The sequence below is a fragment of the Gobio gobio genome (assembly GCF_949357685.1).
Source record: "Gobio gobio genome assembly, chromosome: 22".
In the NCBI taxonomy this organism is placed as follows: Eukaryota; Metazoa; Chordata; class Actinopteri; order Cypriniformes; family Gobionidae; genus Gobio; species Gobio gobio.
The window spans coordinates 44,614,673-44,640,854 of NC_137118.1; the positions used below are offsets into that span (position 1 = coordinate 44,614,673).

The 26,182-nt window shown below is 39.4% G+C and overlaps 2 protein-coding genes across 3 annotated transcripts in view; both read left to right on the plus strand.

The window, feature by feature from the left end:
• pitpnb (phosphatidylinositol transfer protein, beta) overlaps positions 1–19,084 on the plus strand; it is a 42,704-nt gene extending 23,620 nt beyond the window's left edge. The window contains exons 8-12 of one of the 2 annotated variants that reach the window (XM_079804477.1): positions 2,055–2,132; positions 2,222–2,332; positions 3,067–3,189; positions 10,306–10,394; positions 16,306–19,072. In XM_079804477.1, the coding sequence (XP_079660603.1) occupies positions 2,055–2,132; positions 2,222–2,332; positions 3,067–3,189; positions 10,306–10,353 (360 nt within the window). In that variant the 3' untranslated portion in view covers positions 10,354–10,394; positions 16,306–19,072. Of the gene's footprint in view, positions 1–2,054; positions 2,133–2,221; positions 2,333–3,066; positions 3,190–10,305; positions 10,395–16,305 lie in introns of both variants that reach the window. The other variant, XM_079804476.1, reaches the window with a different exon arrangement.
• A 4,879-nt stretch (positions 19,085–23,963) lies between these two features.
• Positions 23,964–26,182, plus strand: part of mn1a (meningioma 1a) — a 12,595-nt gene continuing 10,376 nt past the window's right edge. Inside the window, 3 exon segments of the mRNA XM_079805117.1 lie at positions 23,964–24,103; positions 24,342–25,643; positions 25,646–26,182. The exon segment at positions 25,646–26,182 is cut by the window's right edge and continues 751 nt beyond it. Of these exon segments, the coding sequence (XP_079661243.1) occupies positions 24,383–25,643; positions 25,646–26,182 (1,798 nt within the window). The 5' untranslated portion in view covers positions 23,964–24,103; positions 24,342–24,382.

Below are 26,182 nucleotides of genomic sequence, written 5' to 3' on the forward strand. Positions count from 1 at the left end.
ATGTCACAGATTCCTCCACCTATAGCACAAGAATTTGGAGGCATCATCAGCCTAAAACATGTTCATATGATGTGCACCATTTTCAATGTGCTGTGATTTGGGACTTGCTAATCCTTATCCCGCATGCTATATTTAGGCTGGCTAGTGTGTGATTTGTGATTCAGCCTTTAGCCGGTGTGTTACATAAGACTGGATTAGGGTGACGTGACATTAGTGTGTGGACCATTGCCCTTCTGACCTGCATTCCTCGAGGTTCACTAGTTTACCAAGAAGGCTTCTTATCTTTCCTGACCCTTCTCTAAGCAGCAGATTTACTGCACAAACTGTCTGTTTTGAAGCTGTAGTAAGACTCAAGCCTCAAGAACAAACAAACTAGCAGCCGGTGCCGTGTACTAGCAGACACGCACATCGAACATCAGCTGCTTTGAATAAATCCAAATACGTCTCCATGTGACCTCAGTCTGGCTCGGTGCCGTGCACATAAATACAGCTGCGTCCGTTTGACTGGAGTCCAGTGTTGTTGTGGTCAGGTGTGTTGACCAGCAGGGGTGAACTGGTTATCTGACCCGTCGAGGGCCACTGAACCGACTGCTCTTCTCAGGCCTGAGCACTTTTATGCTTCGTATCTTTTAATTAGTTAAGTGGATCAGTCCTGGTTCAGGTTAATCCGTATTCCCATATGTTCACTGTACTTAGCGCAGAGGTTTGAGAGATTAAAAGGTAGTGTGCGGTATGTGGAAAAAGACGGAAGGTGGGGAAAAAGATGGAAATGGTGGGAATTCAATGTTTTGGAGGTGGTGGGAAGGTGTTTTTTTATGATAACATGGATTGTTGATGACTTTTCAGCATCATTACTCCAGTCTTCAGTGTCACATGATACTTCAGAAATCATACTAAAATGCTGATTTTCTACTCTAAGAAACATACATTTTTATTATCGATATTGGAAACAACCCCCCCCCCCCCATTTTTTGCTGAATAGAACATTTGAAGGTTTGATCAATTTAATGTGTCCTTGATGAATAATAAAAAAAAATAGTTTTATCTCTATCACCGCAAACCTTTGAATGGTAGTGTATGAGGTTTTCCCCGCCAAAAAATGTCAACATTGATCATCATAAATATTTCTTGAGCATCAAATCATCATATTAGAATATTAGAATGATTTCTGAAGGATCATGTGACACTTTTGTCTGGCTATCACCAGACCAAGCTCAGTCTTTTAAGATTGAACATTAGTCTGATCTGTATTTTCTACTGCACAAGCCGTGATCAACGGGCATAGTTCAAATGACTCCATACGCAATTGGATAGTCCCTCAACCAATCAGACTATAGATCCATCGCTTCTCTATCTGTCATTGTGTTAAATAGCCGGTTTGTGATCGGTCCCCGCAAATTTGTATCAGAAGCAGGATAGAAATATGTAGAGGTTTCCAGCCTGAGCTGCAGGGCGAAATCAAATCTAGTGACTCTGAAGACTGGAATAATGATGCTGAAAATTCGGCTTTGCATCACAGAAATAAATTACGTTTTAAGGTATATTCACATAGAAAACAGTTCTTTTAAATCGTTGAAATATTTCACAATATTACTATTTTTACAGTATTTTGATCAATTAAATACAGCCTTGGTGAGCAGAAGAAACTTCTTACAAAGACATCGTAATTCTATTAAACTTTTGACCAGCAGTGCAAAAATGTAAATATGATTTAATTTGTGTATGGTGATTTTTGTCAGAGGACAACTGATGTAAAGGGCTGGCTTTAAGCAGAATGCAAATACGACGTGATGTCATATGCGAATGAGTGCATTAGGCCATCTAGTGACATTTGGCAACTTTTTGAGCAGGCTTAAACTACTTATCATTGAAAGTAGTTGACAGTAAAGATAACATGATATCTTAACATCTTAATGTGGGCTTGTTTTGCACAATTAATTGGTAATAAATCATCGAAATTGAATATCCATCTCTGACATTACTTCAATGCCAATTTAAGGCAGTGTGGAGAAATGTTAGCAAAATATAAGTGATCCAAATTGTTGTTCTCTCAGGATTATAAACCAGACGAGGACCCAGAAATCTTTCACTCAGAGAAAACAGGCCGAGGACCTTTAGGACCGGACTGGAAAGTGAGTAATTCAATGAATTTATCAGACATTTTAGTTCCCTTTTTAACTTTGTTCTATATGAAGATCATGTGTGATTTCTCCCCGAACAGAAAGAGCTCTTGGCTAAGCCAGACGCCCCTCGTATGTGTGCGTACAAACTAGTCACTGTCAAGTTCAAGTGGTGGGGCCTTCAGACCAAAATAGAAAACTTCATCCACAAGGTAAAAATCAACACCCGTTCAAACTAGCACTTAGCAACTTTATCTTTTATTCACCCATGTGTTTTTCCAATCACGAATGGGACACAAAAAGAGATGATCTAGAGTCCTCTTTTTCATGCGAGTGCCCATGTGATATATTAATAAAGGCTCTACTAGGACAGGTTTTCCTGCTTGAATGTTGATTATTTTCCCCATATTCTCCATTTTTGCAGCTCCTCTCTTCCCAGTCTGTCAGTAACGCTCTGTTTAGTTCCTGTCTCTATGAAGCCCCTCCTTCTGAAAGCAAAATGTGCTCTGATTGGTCGGATGGAGCGGTGTGTTGTGATTGGTCAAGCGCTTCAAGTGTGTTTGGGAAATGTCCCGCCCCTTACCATAACCGTCAGTTTCAACACACTACTAACTAACTCAACTAGACTCCGCCCCTTTATTCTGCGTATATGCCTTGGGCGGACTTTTTTGATGTTTTTTATGCTCCAACAGCAACATTACACTCTTAAGAAAGATGAACATGGGGGAAAAAAGTAAATATGTCTAGCTGTGTTGCACCAAATTTGACGTTAATTATATCAAGCATTTGTTTCTTACGTGTCTCCTCATTGACATCAAACCTGGAGTGATGCATCTCAAATTTAAATGAGATTTGAGATGTGTATGAGTTTGATAATTCACTCTTTATTTTTCCAATCCCACAATGCTGTGCAATAACACGGACCGTTTTTCATCTGCGCTTGCAGCAAGAGAAGAGAATCTTCACCAACTTCCACCGTCAGCTCTTCTGTTGGATTGACAGCTGGGTGGAGCTCACCATGGCGGACATCCGCAGGATGGAGGAGGAGACGCAGCGAGAGCTGGAAGAGGTGAGAGTGACATTATGGTCTGAAGCACGTATAGCTTCCTCCATTGCATTTGCTCCCACCCATCCATGGCAGACCTCCTTATTCCCAGCAGTCCAGATCATGAAACGCTACACATTTTGGTTTATTCATGAATGTCTGATTTCTGTGCCTCCAGTGTCACAAAATGGAATTGAAAAAGTGAAGAATATAATTTTTTTATTTAAGTGTGACAAACCTCAGCTCATTTAAAAAATAACGACTTGCCTCCAGTGATGTCCAGCGAGTGAATGCTTGTCGTTTACCTCTCCAACAGATTCAGCAAGTGAGATTAGACTAAAATAGTCGTTTCAATATGACAATGCTAGTTGAATGCCATTGCTTCATATGTTTGTAATTATGTGCAACAAAGCACAATGCAATAGAGAGTTGTGTTGGCTTTTATTGTATTTGCTAGTGTTGTCAAAAGTACCGACTTCGGTACCAAGTCGGTACTGAAATTTAAAATGTGTAATGCTTTGAGTGCTGTTGAGCAGAATCTTAAACACCTCTGATTGGCCATTGTGCTCATCTGATATGTCTGTGATTGGCTACAATGATTTTGGGAGTTCATTTTAGTCCATCCTGAAGTCCGTTTTGCAGAGATGATGAACTCCCAAAACGTACTGCCAGATTCTGGAAGATGAATTCTTCAAACAGTGGTACTAGAGGATGTGGTGCTGGTCCTTCAAGAGTCACTCTCAACCTATCTGTCCATAAAGCCTATAAAAAAACCTTCTTCATGTATTTTACAACACTTCAGCTTGTGATTCTTATCTAGTGGGGGTCATTTTTTAGGATTCTTTACCTAACTGAAGTCTCTGAGATCCTGACACCTGCACTTCTGGAGACTCCAGGTAGGTTGCAGCTTTGGAAAATGGTGGCACTGGAGACTAAAGGGTTCCTGATGGTTTCACCCTTAATTCTTCACCTTAATTCTTAATTCTTTTGCAGTTAACAGGTGTCTTTTCTTCACCACCTGTTTTTGTCAGATCCTGCTGACCCAACGAGCATTTCACTGTCCAATGGTCATGCCTTAACTGCAATGTCTAGTATTGCATTAGTATTGCTTCCTTCTCATGGGCATTTAATACTTTTTGACTTTTCAGTCTGAGTTAAATCTCTTTTTTGGCTCAATTTATCTGTAAAAGAAAACATGCCTAATAATTCTGCACACCTGAATATAAGGTGATTTTCATTTCCAGCCTTCATGAACAATTATATATCACTTATACATTATTAAATACTAAATCAATAGTATTTATTAGGATTACTGTGGTTTGGAATTGGTCAAATGTGCCTGGAAAAAAAATATGATCAGAAAATCAACGTGCCTAATAATTCTGCACTCCCTGTATATATTGGGCTACAGTCAGGAGCCCTGCGCTTGGATAAACACAGAAGCGACTGAACGCAGCTGCGGGTACCGAATATACTCGCTACTACCGGGACTACAGAAATTCTGGTATTGTCACATTAGTGTTAATTTCGTCAGAAGAGACGAGACTAAATATGTTCGTCAACAACCTTTTTTTCCATGACAAAGACGAGACGATGACAAAGACGAGACTATGACGAGACAGCGCCAATGTCCAAAAACGCCTAAACGAGACTAATGAGACTAAAATGTTTTGCATAAAATTAAAACTAGAATAAAATCTCTCTTCATTTTCGTCTATAATTTTCTCTACTTTTTCATCATGAAATATTATAATATTCAGCTGTTCCAAAAAATATTCCGAAAGAGTCACGTGGTTCCCGGAGCGCTCAACACTTCTAGCACTGTGTCAATGGTCAATGGTCAATACATTTGAATGGCTTAAGCGGATACACAACAGCTTCACTATACAGGTGTTTGCAGCAATTTTTGGTAAACAGTACAGCATAGTGTGCATTGATTATTACTAATTGGTCACTTATACTTATACTCATTGGTGGTCAAATGTGACCATACACCTTAACTATTTATAAAATAAATAGCCTATATTTTAGTTCAATAATATTTATTGAATATTTTGAGGAGATCTTTTGGTACTAAATACTGTTTGTGCAATAAGTAGGGTCCATTAATGACCACTTAAAACATTTGTCTTCTAATATTTGTATTATTTATATTACAATTAGTGTAGTAATTAAGTTTAGAATAGAGAATTCCACTGCAAAGAGGCAAATTAGAGTCATTTTGTGGCTGGAAAAATAAAATGTTCATTTGTAATGCCATTACCCACTGGTTCCTGTATGGCTCTTTAATAAATATACATACACAGTCTAGTTGCTCAAAAAAGTATTGCAGATCATTACTGCTTACTTATTTGTGAAATTTTAAAATGTTAATAATAGTGAATAGTAATGAATGCAAGCAAATATAATTTAACCCCCAAAAAAGTTAAAAAAAGTGCTAAAAGGCAAACTTATTTTTCCTTATATGTACAGTAGGCTACATACATATGAATTCATACTGAATCAAGATCGAAATCGATATTTGTGCCCATCATCTCATAAGCTAATGCTGATTTTAGGCATCTACGCTGTAAATCAACCAGTTAGCTATGGTGTTGTGCCACAAACATTATACAGGTTATATATATTTTATGTATCTTATTTTTCTGCACAATATATTTAGAGTTTTCCTTTGACTAAAACTAGACTAAAATGACAAGACTTTTAGTCGACTAAAACTTGACTAAGATACCTTGAGTTGTCTTTTGACTAAAACTAGATTAAAATGACGAGACTAAAACTTGACTAACAAAAAAATATATGTAAATGACTAAATATGACTAAAACTAACAAGGACATTTGGCACAAGACTAAAGCGCTATTCGCACGGGATTAGTATTATCTGGGGACCTCTGGTGATTTGTAATAATTGCAGAGAATGTCTGTGATCTTAATCCCGTGCGAATCGTCCATGTCTGTAATTTGTAAAGTAAAAATTCTCCCGCAAATTACCTACCATATTTCGCCATATTAGTTAATCGGCATCTCTGTGATTTGGCCAGGATTAGGCGGATCGTATATCAGTTTTTTATATTTCTATCTATATCTTTCACGAAGAATGGAGCTAGGCTGCATATAATGCGCACCGTTATGAATTTCCGTGCGGCCGCGCGGATTATATTTTCAGTAAATTGCTTGAATGCGTTTAATATTATTCTTAATGAAAAACACAAAAACAGAACAGTACAATGACAAACTCGCTTAAATGGGTGCTTTTACATTTAGCTTTGAAACTGAATCTTCCGCCGTATATTGTTATTATATTGCTCAGTTCAGTTTTTAATTGTAGAGTCTGTTCTCTAACTGAACTAAATTATTTTATTACTATAAAACAATAAATATGATATCGATACGACTGTTTATAATTTCATACAGCTATATCTATAACGAAAAAAACATTTACAAGTCTTGACATCATATCCGGGAGATAAATCAGGAAATTCGAGTAAAATCACAGCTTATCCCGTGCGAATGCGCCACGCAAAATTCAGATGTGGGGGAGTAATTTCTAAATCGCACGAGGTCCCCAGATAAAACTAATCCTGTGCAAATAGAGCTTCAAGGCCTGTACACACCGGGACGAATATCGCGCGCGCTTATCGCCAGCGTTTTTCGTGCCGTTTTTTGGCGCGTCTTGAGTGTTCACACCCAAGCGATTTTCACTGGCGCTGCGCCGAGTGAACGTGCACATTCAGTCGATGCGCTCCCGGTACACAAGGTGGTGCTGCGGCACTTTAAGCCTCTGACACTCGCTTGTCACACAGAAGGAGAAGAGAGACAGTATTTACGTGCTTGCCAAAACCATAGACATATTATGTATATGGACAAAACCATTCACACACTTTTTGCTAACTGGCAAGCAGCATTAGCAGTTCATCTTCTTCTTTGTCTACTTACTACTTCTTCGTCGTGTCAATGTGTGCTCGGCAAGAGCGTTTTGTCCTTGAGCGCCACCAAGTCGTGTTTTACTGTCACTTCAGCAGCTCCAGGCACGTGAACAAAAGCGCCGATCTCATTGGGTGGCCAGTTTTTTACGCGCCGCGTCAAAATAAAAAAAACGAACCCGAGGCGTTTTTTTAAAAATGACGCTTTTACGCCTGCCGTTTTGCGCGTCGGTGTGAACACTCACATTGGCGCCCATTGTTTAGTCCCGAGGCGTTAAACTTCGGCGATAAACGCGTGCGAAAATCGTCCCGGTGTGAACAGGCCTTCAGTCTAAATTAAAAATAGGTGACAAAATGAACACTGGCTTAGATAAACACAGAAGCGACTGAACGCAGCTGCGGGTACCGAATATACTCGCTACTACAGAAATGCTGGTATCGTCACATTTTCTAAATTTTAGTACTGGTACTTGTGACATCCCTAGTGCTGATCATTGTAGCCAATCACAGACATGTTTTTGATGAGCACGTGAACACAATGGCCAATCAGTGGTGTTTACGATTCCGCTCTACAGCGCTCTTTTTTTTTTCTTTCTTCTTCTTCAATTTCAGTACCGAATTCTGTACTTTTGACAACACTAGTATTTGCAGTCATAAAATTCTGACTACAACATCTAATATAAATGGCAACGGGTTTGTGCGCTATTCAATAGTGATGCAAGACACACTGAGCCTAAGTATATTTGTACTATACATGTACAAGCTGTACATCATCAGCCTTCAGTGCACATCTGGACTGATTTTATAGCGTAACGTGGGCGTTTATATGTAAAATAAAACGTTAGTACCTGTGATATTAGCACCAGGGGTCATTATTTGACTGTAGACTGAATTGAAGTCGGCTTCTGGATGTTATTGAAGGGGTTACAGATTTGAGCTATATTGGGTTTTTTACCGCTGGTCACTGCTGGCAACGCTCTCCTATTCTCTATTTTCAGTTGTGTGTTTTTGTTGAACGCGTCCCAGCTCAAGTGTATAGTATTTGGCCCAGATTCTTTCCTCTACCCAGTAAATATGACGATCCAACGGCACGCAGTCTCTCCAAACTCTGACACGCTCTGTGATCGCTTTCAGCATGCAGCCAAGGAAAACCACAAACTCCTCACTGCCTGGGAAATATCGATCAATACATTCTCATCCAAATCCCGAAGGCGTAGTCGCTTATTAGTTTTATTCTCGAGCCACGGTTGGCCAAGACCAATAAAGTGATTCCTTAACCGTCAACCCATCAGTCACATCGCGAGTTATATCTTTCTCCTAACCAGTTAATCTGTAATTGCCTTCAGTTGTTAAGGCTGGCATTTGTAACACAAGCAGTATATGTAGTAAAACTGTATATTAAACAAACAGTCTTTTACACTGCAGCTATCCGGTTGCCAAGCAGAAAGTATGGATTTGGACTAATATTTGACGAATCAAGTTTACTTTGGCTTTGCCGTGCTTTACAAAATCCTTCCAGGGTATATATTTTTTCAAAACCTCTTTTATGGAAATGATGGTGGATATATTTCCAGTGAGGATTATGTCAACGTTAACCCATTCAGTGCCTCTTCCCTGACAGTCAACTGTTAAACGGGTGAATCTCAAGAAAACGGTCATGAATGCATTTCTAAAATTAAGCATATTTTTGGACCATACATTTTTTTATTTTTATGGATGTATGTATTCTGAAATGCAAAAATGATGCAGTTCCCCAATAATAAATAGCTTTTAATGTGAAGAAATAATCGAATTCTCTTATTTGAACGTTTAAAAAGATATATATACACACACACACACACACACACACACACACACACACACACACACATACATACACACACACACACACACACACACACACACACACACACACACACACACACACACACATACTTGCATTCATACATTTATACATATAAACATACATATGTATGCATGCATACACACACACACACACACACACACACACACACACACACAGTACTGGTCAAAAGTTTGGAAACATTAAGGTTATTTATTTAATTCTCCTAATCTCACCAAGGCTGCATTTATGTGATCAAAAATACAGTAAAAACTGTAATATTGTGTATTATTATTAGCATTTAAATTAACTGGTTTCTTTATGAATATATTTTAAAATGTAATTTATTCCTGTGATCAAAGCTGGATTTTCAGCATCATCACTCCAGTCTTTTTTTAATTATTATAATTTTTTTTGGAAATCATGATACACTGCCATTCAAAAGTTTGAGTTAAGACAGATAAAAAAAAAAAAATATATATATATATATATATATATATATATATATATATATATATATTAATATATATATATATTAATACTTCTATTTAGCAACGGCACATTAATTTGATCCAAAAAGACAGTAAAGATGTTTATGAAATTAATAAATATTACCAAAAAAAAGTTATATTTATAATAAATACTGTTCTTTTGACAAAGAATCCTGAAAAAAAATCCACAAAAATACCACAAAAATATTAAGCAGCATAACTGTATTTAACGTTAATAATAATAATCAAAAATGTTTTTTAAACATCAAATCATCATATAAGAATGATTTCTGAAGGATCATGTGACACTGAAGACTGGAGTAATGATGCTGAAAATTCAGCAGTTATTTATCAATGAAAAATAATTTTTAGCTGTCATAATATTTCACAATATTACAGTTTTTACTGTATTTTTGATCAAATGTATGCAGCTGTTTCCAAACTTTTTATCTGTACTGTATATAATTTATTTTGCATTTATTTTGCACATTTTACATTTAAGGTACAGTTGTAATGTTCTGAATTCAAGTGTTTTTCCCCCAGACAGCAGGATTATTACTGTATTACAGTAAAGAAATTGGGTGTATTTGTTTGAGATTTCATATTTTTATTTTTTTATATTTTTTAATATCTTTATTTTGACATGTCTCAGTGCCAAAAAATTGCACGTTAAGTAAAAATGACAACAAATAAACTCTCAAATCCCAGCTTATTATAGACACTTCAATAGGTAGTTTGATTCCCATAAAAATACGACTTGGCCATTTCTACCTGCAGTCACTCAGATATGCTTTCATGTTCTGCCTATTTTGATGTTTCCTTTCCTTCCAGGTCGACGCCAGCAAGTGTTAAGATTGCACCTAACGGCATGTTTTGTTTCTAGATGCGTCAAAAGGGATCCGTACGAGGCACAACGGCAGCCGAAGACTAGCCGAATCCTTTTTAGTAACACAAGGCAGGTGGAGAGACTCCGTAAGTCGTACCGGAGGAAAGGCAGCCGCCCCGTCGCGCGCTCTTTTCATCCGCCGCCGCCGCCGCCACCCACTAACCCATCACTTCACTGCCTCCATTTCAGCTAACCACAACTAACTTTTCTTCTCTCAGCTGACGTGTGGGCGAACATAACCCGAGTAAAAGTGTTAGTCATTTCAGACAAACTCTTGGCTGAACCGGCCAATAGCATTCGCTCAGGCCAGAGGAAAATAGTGCCTCAACGGCGCAAATTAAAAGCAGGTGTTTGCAGCTCCTTGAAAAAGCCTCATCTGCAAGTTCTAATGGTTTTAGACTCCAGTTGAAAGGTAAAAGAGGGTTTTTTTTAGGCGTTCTTGATGTTTAAAGCAAGTGTGGAGGCCAACGGCTGTAGCTTCCAAAAGCAGTTGTTGATCTTCTCTCTAAATGGAGGCAGGTTTGCGATGTTTACAGGAGCAGCTGCAATGGCCGCCTATTTCTTTTCCATTATTCTCATCCTAAAGGGTTAGTGCATGCAAACACAGTCGTCATGTCATTCCAAACGACTCCATATGGCTTACTTTCTTCCATCGAATCTGCACATTTGTTTCCCATACAATGAAAGCACGCAGTGACCACAGGCTATCGAGCAACATTTATATGATTTATGTGCTTTATTTGAAGTCTTCTGAAACGGTGCAGTACCGAAATGTGATTTCGCTCTCAAATGTCATTTGCATATTCAAATACGGAAGATTTGAGAGCTGGGAAATGTTTGCAGAGAATAACCACCTAGGTATCATATCAGTTCGTCCGTCTCATGAAAGCTGTCAATCCCCGGTCTCTGTATGCTTTCATTATATTCAAATGAGCAGCTCTTCAGAAAGAAAGAAACTCATGCAGGTTTGGAAACGACAATAAACGATGACAGAACGTTCTCAGTGACCGATTCACGTGTGTTGGACGTCTTTCAGAGTTGCTTGCTCTTGCGCCGTCTCTGAGGCGGTTATGAAGTTAATTTTATAGACTTTCTTCTCGGGAGAGAAATTGAGCGTCTGTTGAGAGTCATAGCGGAGCACAGCCGCTTCGTATTTGTGTTATTCTCCCTCCCTCTGCGTTTGGCTGTGCCGTAAAACGATCTGGAAGAGATGAGACTCTCCTCGGCCGCTCTTTCCAAGCGTCTCTGCCCAATCTTGTTTTTTTTTCTCCCCCCCCCGTCCTTCATTTCTCATTTCTCTTCATCGCTCCATTGCTGCTTCTCTGCGCTGTGTTCTTGGTTTCTAATCACCGCTTTTGTGTTTGTTGATTTTTCCAGAGTGTGTTTGTACTCGGCGCATGCGAGCGTGTGTTTGATTTGAGTGAGTGTGTGTGCGTGCGTGTTGAATTCACACTAACCAGGCACGATGAAAACGAAATGCTGCAGCGATGAGACACAATCACGGCACATCAGAAGGAATTAGTAGTGTTTACTAAGGCACTATTATTGTTACTGGTGTAACTGATTCCAACAAACTCTTAAGTGTTAAAGTTCAGTTGATAAATCACACAACATTGTTTGTGCTGCAGATGTTAATGATTCCTCAAATCATGATCTTAATGATTAGACTTAAATGTTGTCCTTTTTAAATGGTAAAACGGATCTAGAAACGACTCTTTTAGTATTATTTGAATTAGTTTTTATGTTTTCATTTTATTTTTTTTAAGTTTATTCATTTTATTTTAATTATTTTTTAAATTTAGCTTGAATTTCAGTTTTAGTCATTTTAGGGCATCTTATTTTTAGTTATTTAATTCGGTAATACTTTAAAAGGAAGCTTTCATTTGTTTGAAACTATTTAACAACGCTAGTAAACATGAACGAGCAGTGAAAAACACTTGTTTGTGTTAGTTAATTTACTATACATTTTTTTAAATTATAAGTTGTATCTGTTAACTTTAATGCACTGTGAAGAACAAACAATGAAGAAATTTATTTTTTATTAACTAACATTAACAGAAATAATAAATGCTGTAAAATAAATATTGCTTGCTAGTTCATGTTAGCTAATGCATTAACCAACATTTCTAGTTTTTCTCATCCCTCCCTCGCATTTTTTAGCAAATCCTTCCCTCGCGGGTCAAAATGACCCGAAGCCCTAAAATTATATTTAGATATTTTTTTCTTTTTTTAATGCAATTTTTTTCAGCAATGGTTTTTATTTATTTTTTTATTTACCTTTAGATGACTAGATTTTATCAATAAATAAAAATTCTATTATCAACTTAAATTCAAAATAGCACAATTTCATGCATAACTCTTTTAATTCAGCTCAAAATATCTCACATTGGGTGTCTTTGATGACCTCTTGGAAAAATAATAATATAATATGATATTTCATGACTCTTGCCACTAGTACCCCTTTTCCACCAGCATGAACCGGGTGCTAGTTCAGAGCTAGTTCCGGTTCGGAGTAGGTTCGACTGACTAGCCTTCTAAGAACCAGTTTGTCTTTCCACGGACTAGAGAGTCGCCACAGAGCCAGGTCTTACGTCGCTGTATACATCTCATCTTTCTCAGCAACGCTAGCGAGGCAGCGGGAGAGACACACACACACACACACACACACACACACACACCAGGCTTGTTCGAGATGCATCGGTGCTGCGCAGACCGATCAGTGCTTGATATCAAAATACCGCAAGAGCAATTCAAAAGCATAATGCCCGTGTCACACATACTCCGTTTGCGGTGTGTATTTTTTTCCGTACCCATGTTAACGGATTACAGCTTTCACACTGCATGCGGATGCTGTTCGTTCCAGGTGCGGTGCGTCTGCAGCAGAGCGGCGATCGTTTCCGTACCAAGTCGATTTTTTTTGCTGTGCTGCACTGCTGAATTAAAAGGACAGCATTATTTGTATTGTTTGCATTAAAATAAACATGTGCTGACGCGAAAATCTAGTAATTTTACCACAGATGCATGTCATTTAAAATATACTCTGTTTCAAAGTCAACACATGGCTTTTTTTTCTCGGGTAAAGCAAGGAAACGTTTTAAATTAGAAACTTACAATAGGCTATACAAAAACAGCTGACTCTCGTCTTTTCTTTCGTTTTTAAACCCTTTTAAAAGCAGGTCATAAAGACCTTTGTTTTTCCACCTCCAAGAACGTACGAGTGCTGTCCATTATTTCACATTTTTTTACCTAAATGCCAGGTAAGGTGTTTACCTGGCATTTAGGTAAAAAAATGTGAAATAATGTTTTTGTATAGCCTATTGTAAGTTTCTAATTTAAAATGTTTATAGGCTATAACCTATGTGTTTAAATGTGCGTCATTGTTTGAGAGGGGACCCATTTCATTGATGCACTGTAGTAAGGAGCAGTCAGAGCACAGTTGAGATCGCATTAACAGCATAGCCTATGGCTGAATCCTATACTCTCATTCATTATTCCCTATGTTATCACTTTATTTGAAGGAGTGAATGAAAACGTGCGTGAAGTCGGACAGGCAATGTGTGTACATCGGCTGTACACTCGTTATTGCGGTGCAACGGGATAGAATGAGTGCACTCAATAACGTCCACTAGGGTTTCGGACACCACTAAAAAGTGCTGTCCCCTCCAAATAATGCTATATTTGAGGTTATGGGGGGCGATTTCGGATTCAGCCCTTGATTATAGTGGAGAATTCGAACTACATGATGCGGCGCGCGCGAGAGAGCGGTTTCTGCGCGGAGCGCCGCTATGGGATTAACAACGATCACCACATGGATCATATAGCACTGATATAGACCGGAGCGAGCGCGTTTACATTTTTTATGGACATATTTCATAAACTCTAGCGCTCTAGACATGAACCAGAAGCGTGTGTGCGCGCATATTTCATCACGTCCTATTAAAATGAAATGTATGCAGTACTGATTACACTGATCCAACCGTATGTCTGATCACGAACGCGCTGACACGATGGATTATTCTGCTACACAAAAGACAATGATGTAAATTAATAAATAAACTGACAATTCAAAGAAGAATGGGCAAAAAAGTAACTGCTTTATTCTTTCTGTGTTAAACTGATGTGTCATTCGTTCATAGAGTGCTCTTAAATGTATTGCAAATATCCGCGTTTTTCTTCGTTTTGGCAGTTTGTTGTTATATAGGATTAGATTTTTAAAATGCTTAAGGTGCCCTCAACTCAACTTTTAATATTCAGGTGTCTGTAAGTATGGCTCTGAGTGTGTTGCAGGTCTGTGTTTTATTGGTTGCTGTCTCTCCACGGCATCATTTTGTGAGGCTTTGTAAACCAGGCCTATTAACTCTAGTGTGGAATTTTTCTAGTCACTCATCATGACAGTAAAACAGGGTATTCTAGTGAATCTCCTGCAGTATTTCCTCTCTTAATCAGTAGAAAATGTGATTAACACCCGGTCATGCATAGGGGAAAATATACCGTCATATACCGTGAAACCGATATAATTTAGAAAAATACCGTGATATACATTTTTGGTCATACCGCCCAGCACTATTTACGATCCTACATCGGCATCAAAACACAGTGAATACAACGCATTCGTGCAGCTCGTCGTAATTTGTTTAGCCGGAGATTACAATCGAGCAGCTATTAGCTCCATTAGCTGCTATTTCAAAAATGCCGGTCACAAGTTTGTTTGTGTTGGTCTTGTTGATCACGGTAACCCCAGCCCCTGATGCAAGCGGTTCGTACTTCTAGACCAGCAATGTTTTGGTTCTTCTTAAGAACTACTTTTCCTGGTTCGGAGCTGGTGCTTTGGGCGTGGAAAGAACCGATTTGAAACTAGGCTCTGGCTCCGAACCAGCACCAGCACTGCCTTGGTGGAAATGGGGTATAGATAGCCTTATAGCTCTATATGGAGCAAATGAGCTGTTCCGCTGGGTCCTAACGTCAGTTTCTCTTCCGTATGCATTCAGATACACATGTAAACACATGTTTTTGGTAAATTTTGAGCAGTTTTTGTTTTTTCTATGTGTACTGAAGCTTTCCATTAATTCCTAAGAGGGTCAAATTGACCCGTGACGGAAGGATTTGTTACTTTTTAAAATTTCAACCACAATCCAGCCCATTTGTTTTTGTTGTTTTTTTGTTGCGTATTTGTGCGACAAAAGTCCTAGGGTCTTGAACCACTCCGATAAACACTCGATTTTTTTTTTAAATATTTAAAAATGAGTTTCGGGTCAACGTGACCCGAGGGAAGGATGAGGGTTAAGTGTACATTTTCCATCCAATATTTAACCTGCATTTTGTGTACATTTTTCAATTAGTTTTTGTTTTAGTAAAAAAAAAAAATAGCAACCTCATAGTAACACTCTAGCAAACGCTCATGTTCCTCAGAAAATATGACATTGGTTTGGCAGGAAGAAAAATATTAAATAGCAGGATTTTAGACCATTAAAAAAGGGGTAACACTTTACAATAATGTTTCATTCATTTACATGAACTGGACGTATTAATCATACAGCATTTATTTATCTTAATGTTAATTTCAACATTTACTAATACATTATTAAAATCAGAAGTTGTATTTGTTATCAGTAGTTAATGCACTGTGAACAAACATGAACAGCTGGATTTTTATTAACTAACATTATCAAATACAGTAATAAATGTATTGCTCATGGTTAGTTAATACATTGTAACCAAATTAACCCAGTTATTTTAGTATTATTTTTGCTATTATAGTGTTAATATTTTGAATTCGCTTTTATGTTTTGAGTTTAATATTGGAGGATTTTGGACCAATGAGATTTCACTGTAACCAAATTCAAACCTCATGGATTATAACGGACGAGTTTGTCACATGACGTTATCATGCCTGGTTAGGACGTGATGATAGAATGATTCATGTTTACTGTTATGATGTTGGCTTCAAACATGCATTGAAAGGTGCTAACGCTCACTGTTTTCTTCTCATCCCTGTAGCTTCGTAAAACTGGTCAGGTTCGAGGCACCAGTGCTGCTCACGAACAATGAGGCAAAACTACAAGAATCCAACCACGATGACGCTTGACGAAAGACATCAACGCATCCAACAAACCGGCCAGCGGCGGCCGTCCTCCTCCACCAGACAGCAGAATGACACAATGATTAGTAGTACTGGACCAGGTGGACACACTTGTGCGCTGGACGACTCTTGACCTGTTTTCTAGATTCAGGCAGGTCGATCCAGTGACTGTTACCACTTTGTTAGGACGTCTAGATATTATCAGAGTATTGCTGTATGGTTGTGTTATTCTATTTCAGAAAAAAAAAAAAAACGACTTAATTTTGGCAGGCATCGGACCAATTATTTGTTTGTTTTTGTTTGGTTATATATCTGTGCGTAATGAGATCTTTACTTTCCCGTCTGTGTTTAGTCTCCTCTAGATGAAGCCCTTCTTTTTGGTTGCTTTATTTCCTAATCATTTTTAAAGGGGTGTTTGATTTGTCCTATCAGCGTAGTCCTGCCGTCTTGTTTTTCTAGGAAAATGTGCAAGGCATGCACATTTGTTGCGCTAAAACACACGTCCACCTCGCAGAATGGATTATTTTACTCCGCGAGTGGCTTTTGCTTGAGCTCAGGCATGTATTTGAGAGGGTCTCCATGTTCTCAGAGACCCTTCATTTGACGCGCCCCCCCCTCAGGACTCTTCAGATGAACATGGTTCTCCTCTCCAAATCCAGACTAATTACCGGAGCAAATCTCTGCTGCTTTTTTTTTTATTTTTCGAGTGGCTTTAGGACAGGCCGAGTGCTTTTATATATCGCTAATCTACCTGTAACGCTCTCAGGGTTCCCACGGCCACAGAAAACCTGGAGATATCAGGGAAACGTTGTGATTTCCAGGCCTGGAAAAATCTCATGCATGTGCGCATTCAGGGAATGATTTAATTTAGTCCCTCAAGCACAAATCGCAGTTATAATAGCGCTGTTTCAAAGCAGAAACGTGAATCTAAATGGTCCTTTTTTTTTTAGGTCTAACTACTTTTCCAGGTGGATGAATCTCTGGTTACTGACGTTACGTCGTGCTGATCCTCTTCTGGTATCCTTGCGCATATTATGCAAATATTACTGGCGTTGTCATGACAGCAGATTTAAATTAGCTGTCACTACACAGGCACAGTCAGTAAGAGACTCAATTGCAGAAGGCCCATGTAGTTTTTACTTTTATTATTAAACGCATTACTGTAAGGGACAAACTGACATCTTCTCTGATCAACATTGCGCTCGTATTGAACCCAGATCATTTATTTAGTGAAATGTAACGCATACACTAGTGGCCAAAAGTGACGCCCAGCCTAGGAAAATTGACATCTTCCCCCTTTATTCAAATATTATTAAAAATTAAAGATTTTTTGGTAAGCATTTTGCATAGTTGTGCTTGTAATCAATAGTTTAATTTTACAAATCGTGTGATAATTTTTGGCCAGACGTAAGAAATTATGAACACATGCAAATAACCAGTGAACCGCTGAAATATTAATAACTGATTATGCTGTAGTTAATGTTTGCATGGTAAAATAAAACCTGCAGCTGTAGTTTTATCAGATAAATACTTGCCTCATATTTAGAAAATCTAAATGTTTTAATAGTAAAACAAATATCACTTCTGGCCACTACTGTATCTATATAACTAATATATTTAAATAGGAATATTACAATCTCTCTATAATTCTCGTGATCGCATGTAAACGTTGTGGGAACCCTGAGCTCTGCACATGAATGTGCGTGTGTAGACGCCTCAACAGATGCTTAGGACGCGTTTCAATATCTGTATAGTTTCTATATCGTACCAGGTCAGAGCTGCGCCAGGATGTGCACGTAGAATAATTCTACTTCCTGTCATCCTCGCCTCTGGCCGTCCTGCACCAGCTCAGATCATCCAGCCTAGCAAAAAAGAGTCTTGACCCGCAGCGCAGGGCTGTTTTACCTTCTCCTTCATAGCAAGAGGTTTTTAAAGTGTACCGTGTGTGTGCGGTCCTCCAGAGGAGGCCGACGGACAGATCCGATTTTTATCGTTATACTGTGGCCAGTGCATTAGTGTCTGTTTTAATAGATGGGCTTTCATGGACAGCTGACGGCTGGAGTGCCTGATGTCTGCGTTGAAACGTGCTGCTTCAATCGTGAGGTCTTCAATAGTCTTCAAGCCGGATTGCATGTATTGCTGCTTAACGTCCCTCCCATTTCAAGGTCCACAAATGTTCACGCAATCATGCAACTTGGGCTTCAGCCTTCATGGCAGTCGAGGTGACATTATAGTGCACCTGTGTTTCTTTCGTTTCTCTTAGGTCTTTTGCGTTCGAATGGGAGGAAGTCGTGTTTGTTTCCTTTTTCGTATGTTCTCTAGAGCAATCAGTGCACTGACGTCTGTTCGCCAGACACGTCTACAGAAACTGTCTCGAGTCTCACGGATCGTGGTTTACTTTTGTACACGTACAGGGCTTTTAGGCTAGCGGGGTGGGCATGGGCGGTTCAGCTATGATGAATCGATCATGTGTTGTAATCGAAGCTTGGAGACTTTCTTTCTTGGGGAATTACTCAATGCTGTTTTACTTCTGATTGTTTGTTTGAAAAATCAGGGGAACTATCAGTGAATGTACAATGGTGTGATTTTATTCTGTTTTTTTGTTTTGTTTTTCCCTGCAGCTTTTGATTTGATTATGAATTTAACGGTTAACAGTATATCTAATAAATTTCGACACCAGTCGTGCTTGGGATTTTATTTTGTTTCATTTGATTTTGTCAACGAAAACCGGGATTTATCAGGTCATTATAAAAAATGGTTTTAGGCCTGGAAAATCATGTAAAAAAATGTTTGCACTGATAAATATGTTTATATATTAATTATTAATATGATTATATGTGTGTGTGTATAAATTAATATTTATATAATTATACTTAAATATCCGGTAACGCTTAGCATTATTAGATAATGCATACATTTTAAAACTGTTTTTTAGGCTTGGAAAATAGTGTAAATCTATAAGGTGATTTTTTAAATTATTTTTTATATTAAATAAATACTATATAATATATTAATTATATATCAATTATTAATTTATTCATTTAATTAAATTTTGAAATTTATGCTTAAATATCTGGTAACACTTTTGCAGTAAGTATTATTAGTTATTGCATAAATAAAAGCAATGCATTTGCTACAGTATTTATTCATCTTTAACGCTAGTTAAAGGGATAGTTCACCCAAACTGATGTTTATCTGCTTACCCCCAGGGCATCCTAACATGGCTCCGCCCTCCTACATATGTCCGCTCAATTTAAATTTTCCTTCAGTACTCCGTCTGGGATTGCGGCATATTCTCTGTTTTTCTCCGGTCAAATTTTAACCGGTCCAATCAGCGAACAGAGGGAGTGGCGATGACGTTGATGTCGTGCGCTAGTTTGAGATGACGAACGTCACGACCAAACGTTAGCGATTGGTTATGGCAGATCCAGAGCGGCTCTGGGCAGATCCAATAGTTTTAAACTTCACCAGACAACCCGCCTTCTATGAGAGTAAAAAAAAACCACTTCTGACGCTTGCGTGAACTACACCAGATCGTGTACAGACCTCACTCTCCGAAAGTGATCGCACACTCAAGGCTGTTGCACATAGTGGTGTATTAGAGGTAAAAAAATTATATAAATACTGTTCGGTTTCTCACACAAACTGATTGTTTCGTGTCAAGGAACACGCCGACTTTTTGGGACTTTATCTTATTCACCGTCTCCCCCAGAGTTAGATAAGTCCATACATACCATTCTCATCTCTGTGCGTGCCATAACTCTCTGAAGCACACACTGCTAGCCTAGCTTAGCACAAAGTCTGGAGCTAGATGGCTCCAGCTAGCCTACTGCTCAATAAGTGACAAAACACCAACATTTTCCTATTTACATGTTGTAATGTGTATTACATCGTCTACTAAGACCGACGGAAAATGAAAAGTAAACTATTCTCTCCTTCCTGCGTAATAAATTACTATTCTCAGGCGCTGTGTAATATCATTGCGTCACTGCACTCATGGTACGGCTCAAAGCTCTTGATTATTACGCAGGAATGAGAGTATAGTTCCTAACCATAATGGCCTAGAAAATCACAACTTTTCATTTTCCGTCGGCCTTAGTACACGATATAACTATACACATTACAACATGTAAATAGGAAAATGTTGGCGTTATTTTGTCTCTTATTGAGCAGTAGGCTAGCTGGAGCCATTTACCTCCAGTCTTTGTGCTAAGCTAGGCTAGCAGTGTGTGCGTCAGACAGAGTTATGGCACGCACGGAGATGAGAATGGTATGGATGGACTTATCTAACTCTGGGGGAGACGGTGAATAAGCTAAAGTCCCAAAAAGTCGGCGTGTTCCTTTAAGACATCAATGTGTCGTCACGAGCCGCAGGGTTTAATATGGATTTGTCTGCATTTTTTTTTTTACTCTCATAGATTTTGTTACCATTCACATGCATTATACGACTGGCAGACTGCAACAGTGGCAGTTAAAAACCTTCATTTGTGTTCTACTGAAGAAACAAAGTCACCTATATCTAGGGTTGGGTCCCGTTCACATTTGAACGGGTATCGGTACCAGTACCTTTTTTCAGTACTTTTGGGATGTTTACATCCATAACTGTAAAGAACCTGTAAGTGTTTTTGACATTATGACCCTGCTCTCTGTCTGCCATTGTCTGCGATGTGTTTACTGTAATATTTACTAGTAAATAGTAGGCTACTAGCTACTTAATTTAATTCATAAAAACAACCATATTTGTTTCTTTAATTTATTTTCTATGAAAAGATTTCCCACAAATTATGTGTTGTGTATTTTCTGGTAATCAAATGAAAACATGACATTAATTTAATTGATCTTTTAATTTAATTAAACTTTTTTTGTCAAACAAAGCTGCACAACTGAGCTTTATATGGTTAAAATTAAAACATGAAGGAAATTTGTCATTCATTTCTTAAAAAATAGTTATGATACTTTATTATTATTGCATTAGTGTTAGTATTATTATTACATTGAGAGTGACGTATCTAAATTCAGCTGTACAACAGTAATATATTTGTCAAGTTAGCCAAACTTTTATTTTGACGGGTTGTCGTGAAGACCTTTGAGTTTCTGTGTTTATGATATGTAGTTTTTCCTCAAATGAAACGGTAAAATGCTCATAAAGTGACTCTCAGTGGCTCTGAAGATGACATTTGTGTGTTCATGTCCTCATATGAGACGGCAGAGATGGAAACGCGACCATCACACGCGATTCTCTCTCTCTCTCTCTCTCTCTCTCTCTCTCTCTCTCTCTCTCTCTCTCTCTCTCTCTCTCTCTCTCTCTCTCTCTCTCTCTCTCTCTCTCTCTCTCTCTCTCTCTCTCTGTGTGTGAGAGTGTGAGAGAGGTAAACCTCGCGTCTGCTCCATTAATTCGCACAGAGACATGCAGGATTCGTATTTAAATGGTCTTTTTGCAGTTTAATATTCATAGACACTAGTCTATATCAGCAGATGCATTCTCAGGTACCGATATTTGGTACCGATTGACTGAATGTGAATCGGTCGGTGCCCTTAAAAGTACCGAGTTCGGTACCCAACACTACCTATATCTAGGATGCCCTGTGGGTAAGCAGATAAACATCAAATTTTCATTTTTGAGTGAACTATCCCTTTAATAAAAATATGTCTGTTTGTCATGTCAGGTCAAGCCAGTTAAATAATGTTAACAGATACAACTTATGCTTTTCATGGATTTGTAAATATTTGAACTCAACGTTAAAGGGATAGTTCACTCAAAAAATGTAAAATCATGGCGTCATTTATTCACCGTCAAGTTGTTCCAAACCAAAAGAAGATATTTTGAAGAATGTGGTTAACCAGACCCCATTGACTTCCATATGGAGGGGAAAAAAATATGGGTTCTGGTTACCGACATCCTTCAAAATATCATCTTTTATATTCAACAGAAGTACAGCTTTGGAGCATTGTTGTGTGAACTATCCCTTTAACTGAGATTAATAAATGCGTTAGACATATTTTTCATTGTTAGTTCATGTTAGCAATATCCTAATCCAGTCCTAATCATTAGTCTGAAGGTGTTGGGAGCCTAAATGCTTCATTTGACTTGTGTTTCTGTCATTTGTGGCCAGTCTGATGTGTTTTGTCCTCAGTTTTCATCAGTGTTTGTGCCTGACCGCAGCACTAGATGGCACTGTTCCTCTTTGTCAAAGAAGCAGGTAATGATTTCTACACCAGAGGGACCCACAAAACAAGTCTTATGGCTCTCCATTTATTATCCTTTTATTAGTTTCATTTTCTTCAGTCATACCTATCAATAAATGGCCACTTATATTTCACCATAAAACCTTTTAGTAGCTTAATGTCTGTGGTTTGTGGGACACAGTCTAGTTAGTAGTATAAGGTTTATAAGTCTACAATTTCTTCATCACTATTCATTCAAGAGCTTTTGTTGTAAAGATAAATAATTTGACCCATGCTGCAGCAATGAGTTCTAAAAATACATCACAATCACCGGTTACTCGCAGGAAATTAACCCTGAAGACACATTCATTATCTCCGGCTGCCATTCGTCACAGCTTGAAAATGAAGCCCGATTCATGCATCTGCTAATTTACTAATTAACTGATGCATATTTACTACATTATCCGTGCATAAAGGAATATGGCTATTTAAAGGATTTGGGGATGACTGAATATTTACACTGAAGCATTTTTATTTCATTCAAATTATAAAAAGGCTGTGTGAATAAGAGATCTAGTATTTCACACGTAGAATTAAGCATTGAGGCATTTTTCTTAGGCTTCATATTTTTATTTGTGCATTGTTTTTATAATATGTAAATTTGTGGATAGAAAAAAAATCATCCCAGTCTAAATAAAAAAAAGTATGGATTTCTTATTTACACTGAGATAAAAAATTCTACCCCCAAATTTACACGCTATATACAGTTGTAATAGCTATTATTGAAACATATACCTAGAAATCTAGATCTCCTATTTGTGAAAGAGAAGTTTAAGAGATAGTAGTGTTTTCTTTTGTTTCTTATTAACCTGTTATATTATATTAATACGTTATACATCTCTTTAAGGCTTCCTTAAGCTAAACCCCGCCCCTTGTGCGTCAAACCCCGCCCCTCTGCACGAAACCCCGCCCCCTGCGCATGTGTGCCTGTGTCGGCATTGGTGAGAAATCAGCGCTGGAACAGATGAGGGAATGTCAAACTTGTTGCCGATGCCCGCGGCTCAACACATCCGACACACGGATACATGAGAAAATCCTCCTGGAGCCAGAACCATTTGATGGAACAGCACGGACAATATTAAAGAAAATGGCGATTAATTTCTGCGCTGAGTACATTTCATACTGTGGCAACAAAAGGGATCCTGGGCTCTCCAGTTTATAAACGCGCGCGCACCCACAGCGGCGCATTGGGTCTCCTCACAGGACCGAACGCACGCGCGAAGTTCTCCTCAGAGGACCGCCGATTTAACGCGTTCATTTACTCTTTGTGCATTCGTGTAAGTGTTTTTAATAGCGTATAATTGCATTGGAGATGTGAACATGGGACATGTGCTACGCGCGCTGGTTTGCACTCCTCTGGATATGTGTTGAACGACTTGGGGACGTTACGCGTCGAATGATGAGTTTTATGAAGATGCACGTTTTCCAGGATCGTTGCATTACGGATATACATAGAGGAGCTCGCGCTTTTACGCTTGTGCTGGATTTGAGGTACTTCTGATCTCTCACTTTCGCATCGTTACATATTTATTAAAATGCATGTGAAACGAAAACTTGTTTTTTTTTTTAAATAAATAATTTTGTTGTTGAAAATTTATAATTGTATGCATTACTAAATTGGCTCTTGAGACATTTTTATATATATATATATATATATATATATATATATATATATAAAGTACAAAAAAAGGATTGTTTGATTTAATTGTATCTCTTTTTTTATTTGCAGTGACAAACAAACAAAAGGAATTGAATCCCTGTAGACTGAAAATGAACTCTAATTATAACAGTGCCGGATTTCATATGAAAGGGCCGTCGGTAGCTGTGGAGCCGATGATGGGTCCCCTAAACGAATCCCCCATGCAGGGTCTCAACTTCGTCTCAAATAGAGACCAGTATGGATTCCAGACTCATGGCCATGGGGATATGCTCGCTATGGGAGTTCAGCCACAGCATCAACTCCACATGCAAGGACCGTTCAACCATCAACCTCCTAACCACGACCAGCATTCCCATCTGTACCAGGATAGCGTCCCCTCTTGCCTGCACGGGGACAGACACATGGGTTTCAACAGCAGTAATGCGGGTCACCCGCACATGTTTGAAGGAGGATTCGGTCAGCAGCTCGCGGAGGCGCAGTCGCGGGAATGCATCTCGCAGCAGCATCAACAGAGAATGGCCGCCATGCCCGAGTTTCAACCGCACGGCCATCCCAACGGGAACAATGCCGTCCCAGCGCCGTGTCTTCCCCTGGATCAGTCACCAAACCGTGCCGCCTCGTTCCACGGCCTTCCGTCCTCGTCCCCTGAAACCCACAGACTTGAACATTACAGGCTTTTCCCACAGGGCAGGATGGGGGGATCAGAGCACTGTTTTCCCTGTGATCCTCTGACGGGGAATTTCGATATGACAGGATTCTCCACCCCGGATAATTCAGAGCACAAACCGCCCTATTGTGAAACGGGGAACCAAGTGGCAGGGGGTCATTTTTCCACTTGCAATCGAAGTGGTTCCCGAGGGCCCATGATGGGCGGCTCGAAAGTCGACCAGCAGCTACCTCAGCAGAACGTGTTTTCGGACCGATTCGGGAACCGAGGGAAAATGGACCCGGGGGTCAACGCCAGACACCACCTCATGGCGCAGCAAAGACCGGGACCTGTCGCCAGGCAGAACCCCGGCTCCCCTGCCCTTCCGCGGTTTTATCACACGCCGGACTATGTAGCGAACAACGCGGCGGACGTTCAAGGCGGGATGGTCCACGTTCAGCACGGCCACCTCGATCGGCCCATTCACAGACTCAACAACCATAACATGCATCCCTTCGGGGAGCCGGTGTTTGATGTCCCCCAGCTTGCCCCTCAGCCCCCACATCACCCTCACCTCAGCTCGCTGCCTTATTTGAATATGGCGAAAAGGCCACGGTTTGATCTCCCAAATGGCTCTGCTGGAGAGAGCTGCAGCCCCCTAAGCAACAGCTTACATAATCGGCCCAATCTTGAGAGCCACCTCTCCCCCTCAGCTTTCCCCTCTCCCATGGGGACTTCACATCTCATGTGACGGATGGGTTTCCATCAGGCCCCCTACCCTTGAGCTCGGGCCCACAGCAGCAGCAGCAGCAGCAACAGCAGCAGAGGAGGCAGAACGCAGCGATGATCATCAAACAAATGGCATCGAGGAGCCAGCAGCAGAGGATGAGACAGCCCGACCTGCAACAGTTAAGTCTCCACGGGGACGTCACATCAAACGGCATGGTGTGCCGAGGCCCTCTGGGTAGTGTGTCTCAGTCCAATTTTGAGAAGAAGCATAATTTTCATGGAAACTTTGACAGCCCCCACCTACCTCAAGAAAACTCATGGTTTCCCGAGCCGCAGCAGCAGCATTGTAGAGAATCAAACACGCATGCCTTAGAGCAGGCGGAGAACGGACACAGCATTATTTTTAGACAAGGCGTCACAAGCATGGACATGCAGTCTTTGAATTCTCCGGGAGCGCATCACCCGTTCGAAAATAATGTCAGCAATCCTCTGCAGATGCAGTCTCCTGATGAGAGCAACATGCAGGCGGGCGCGC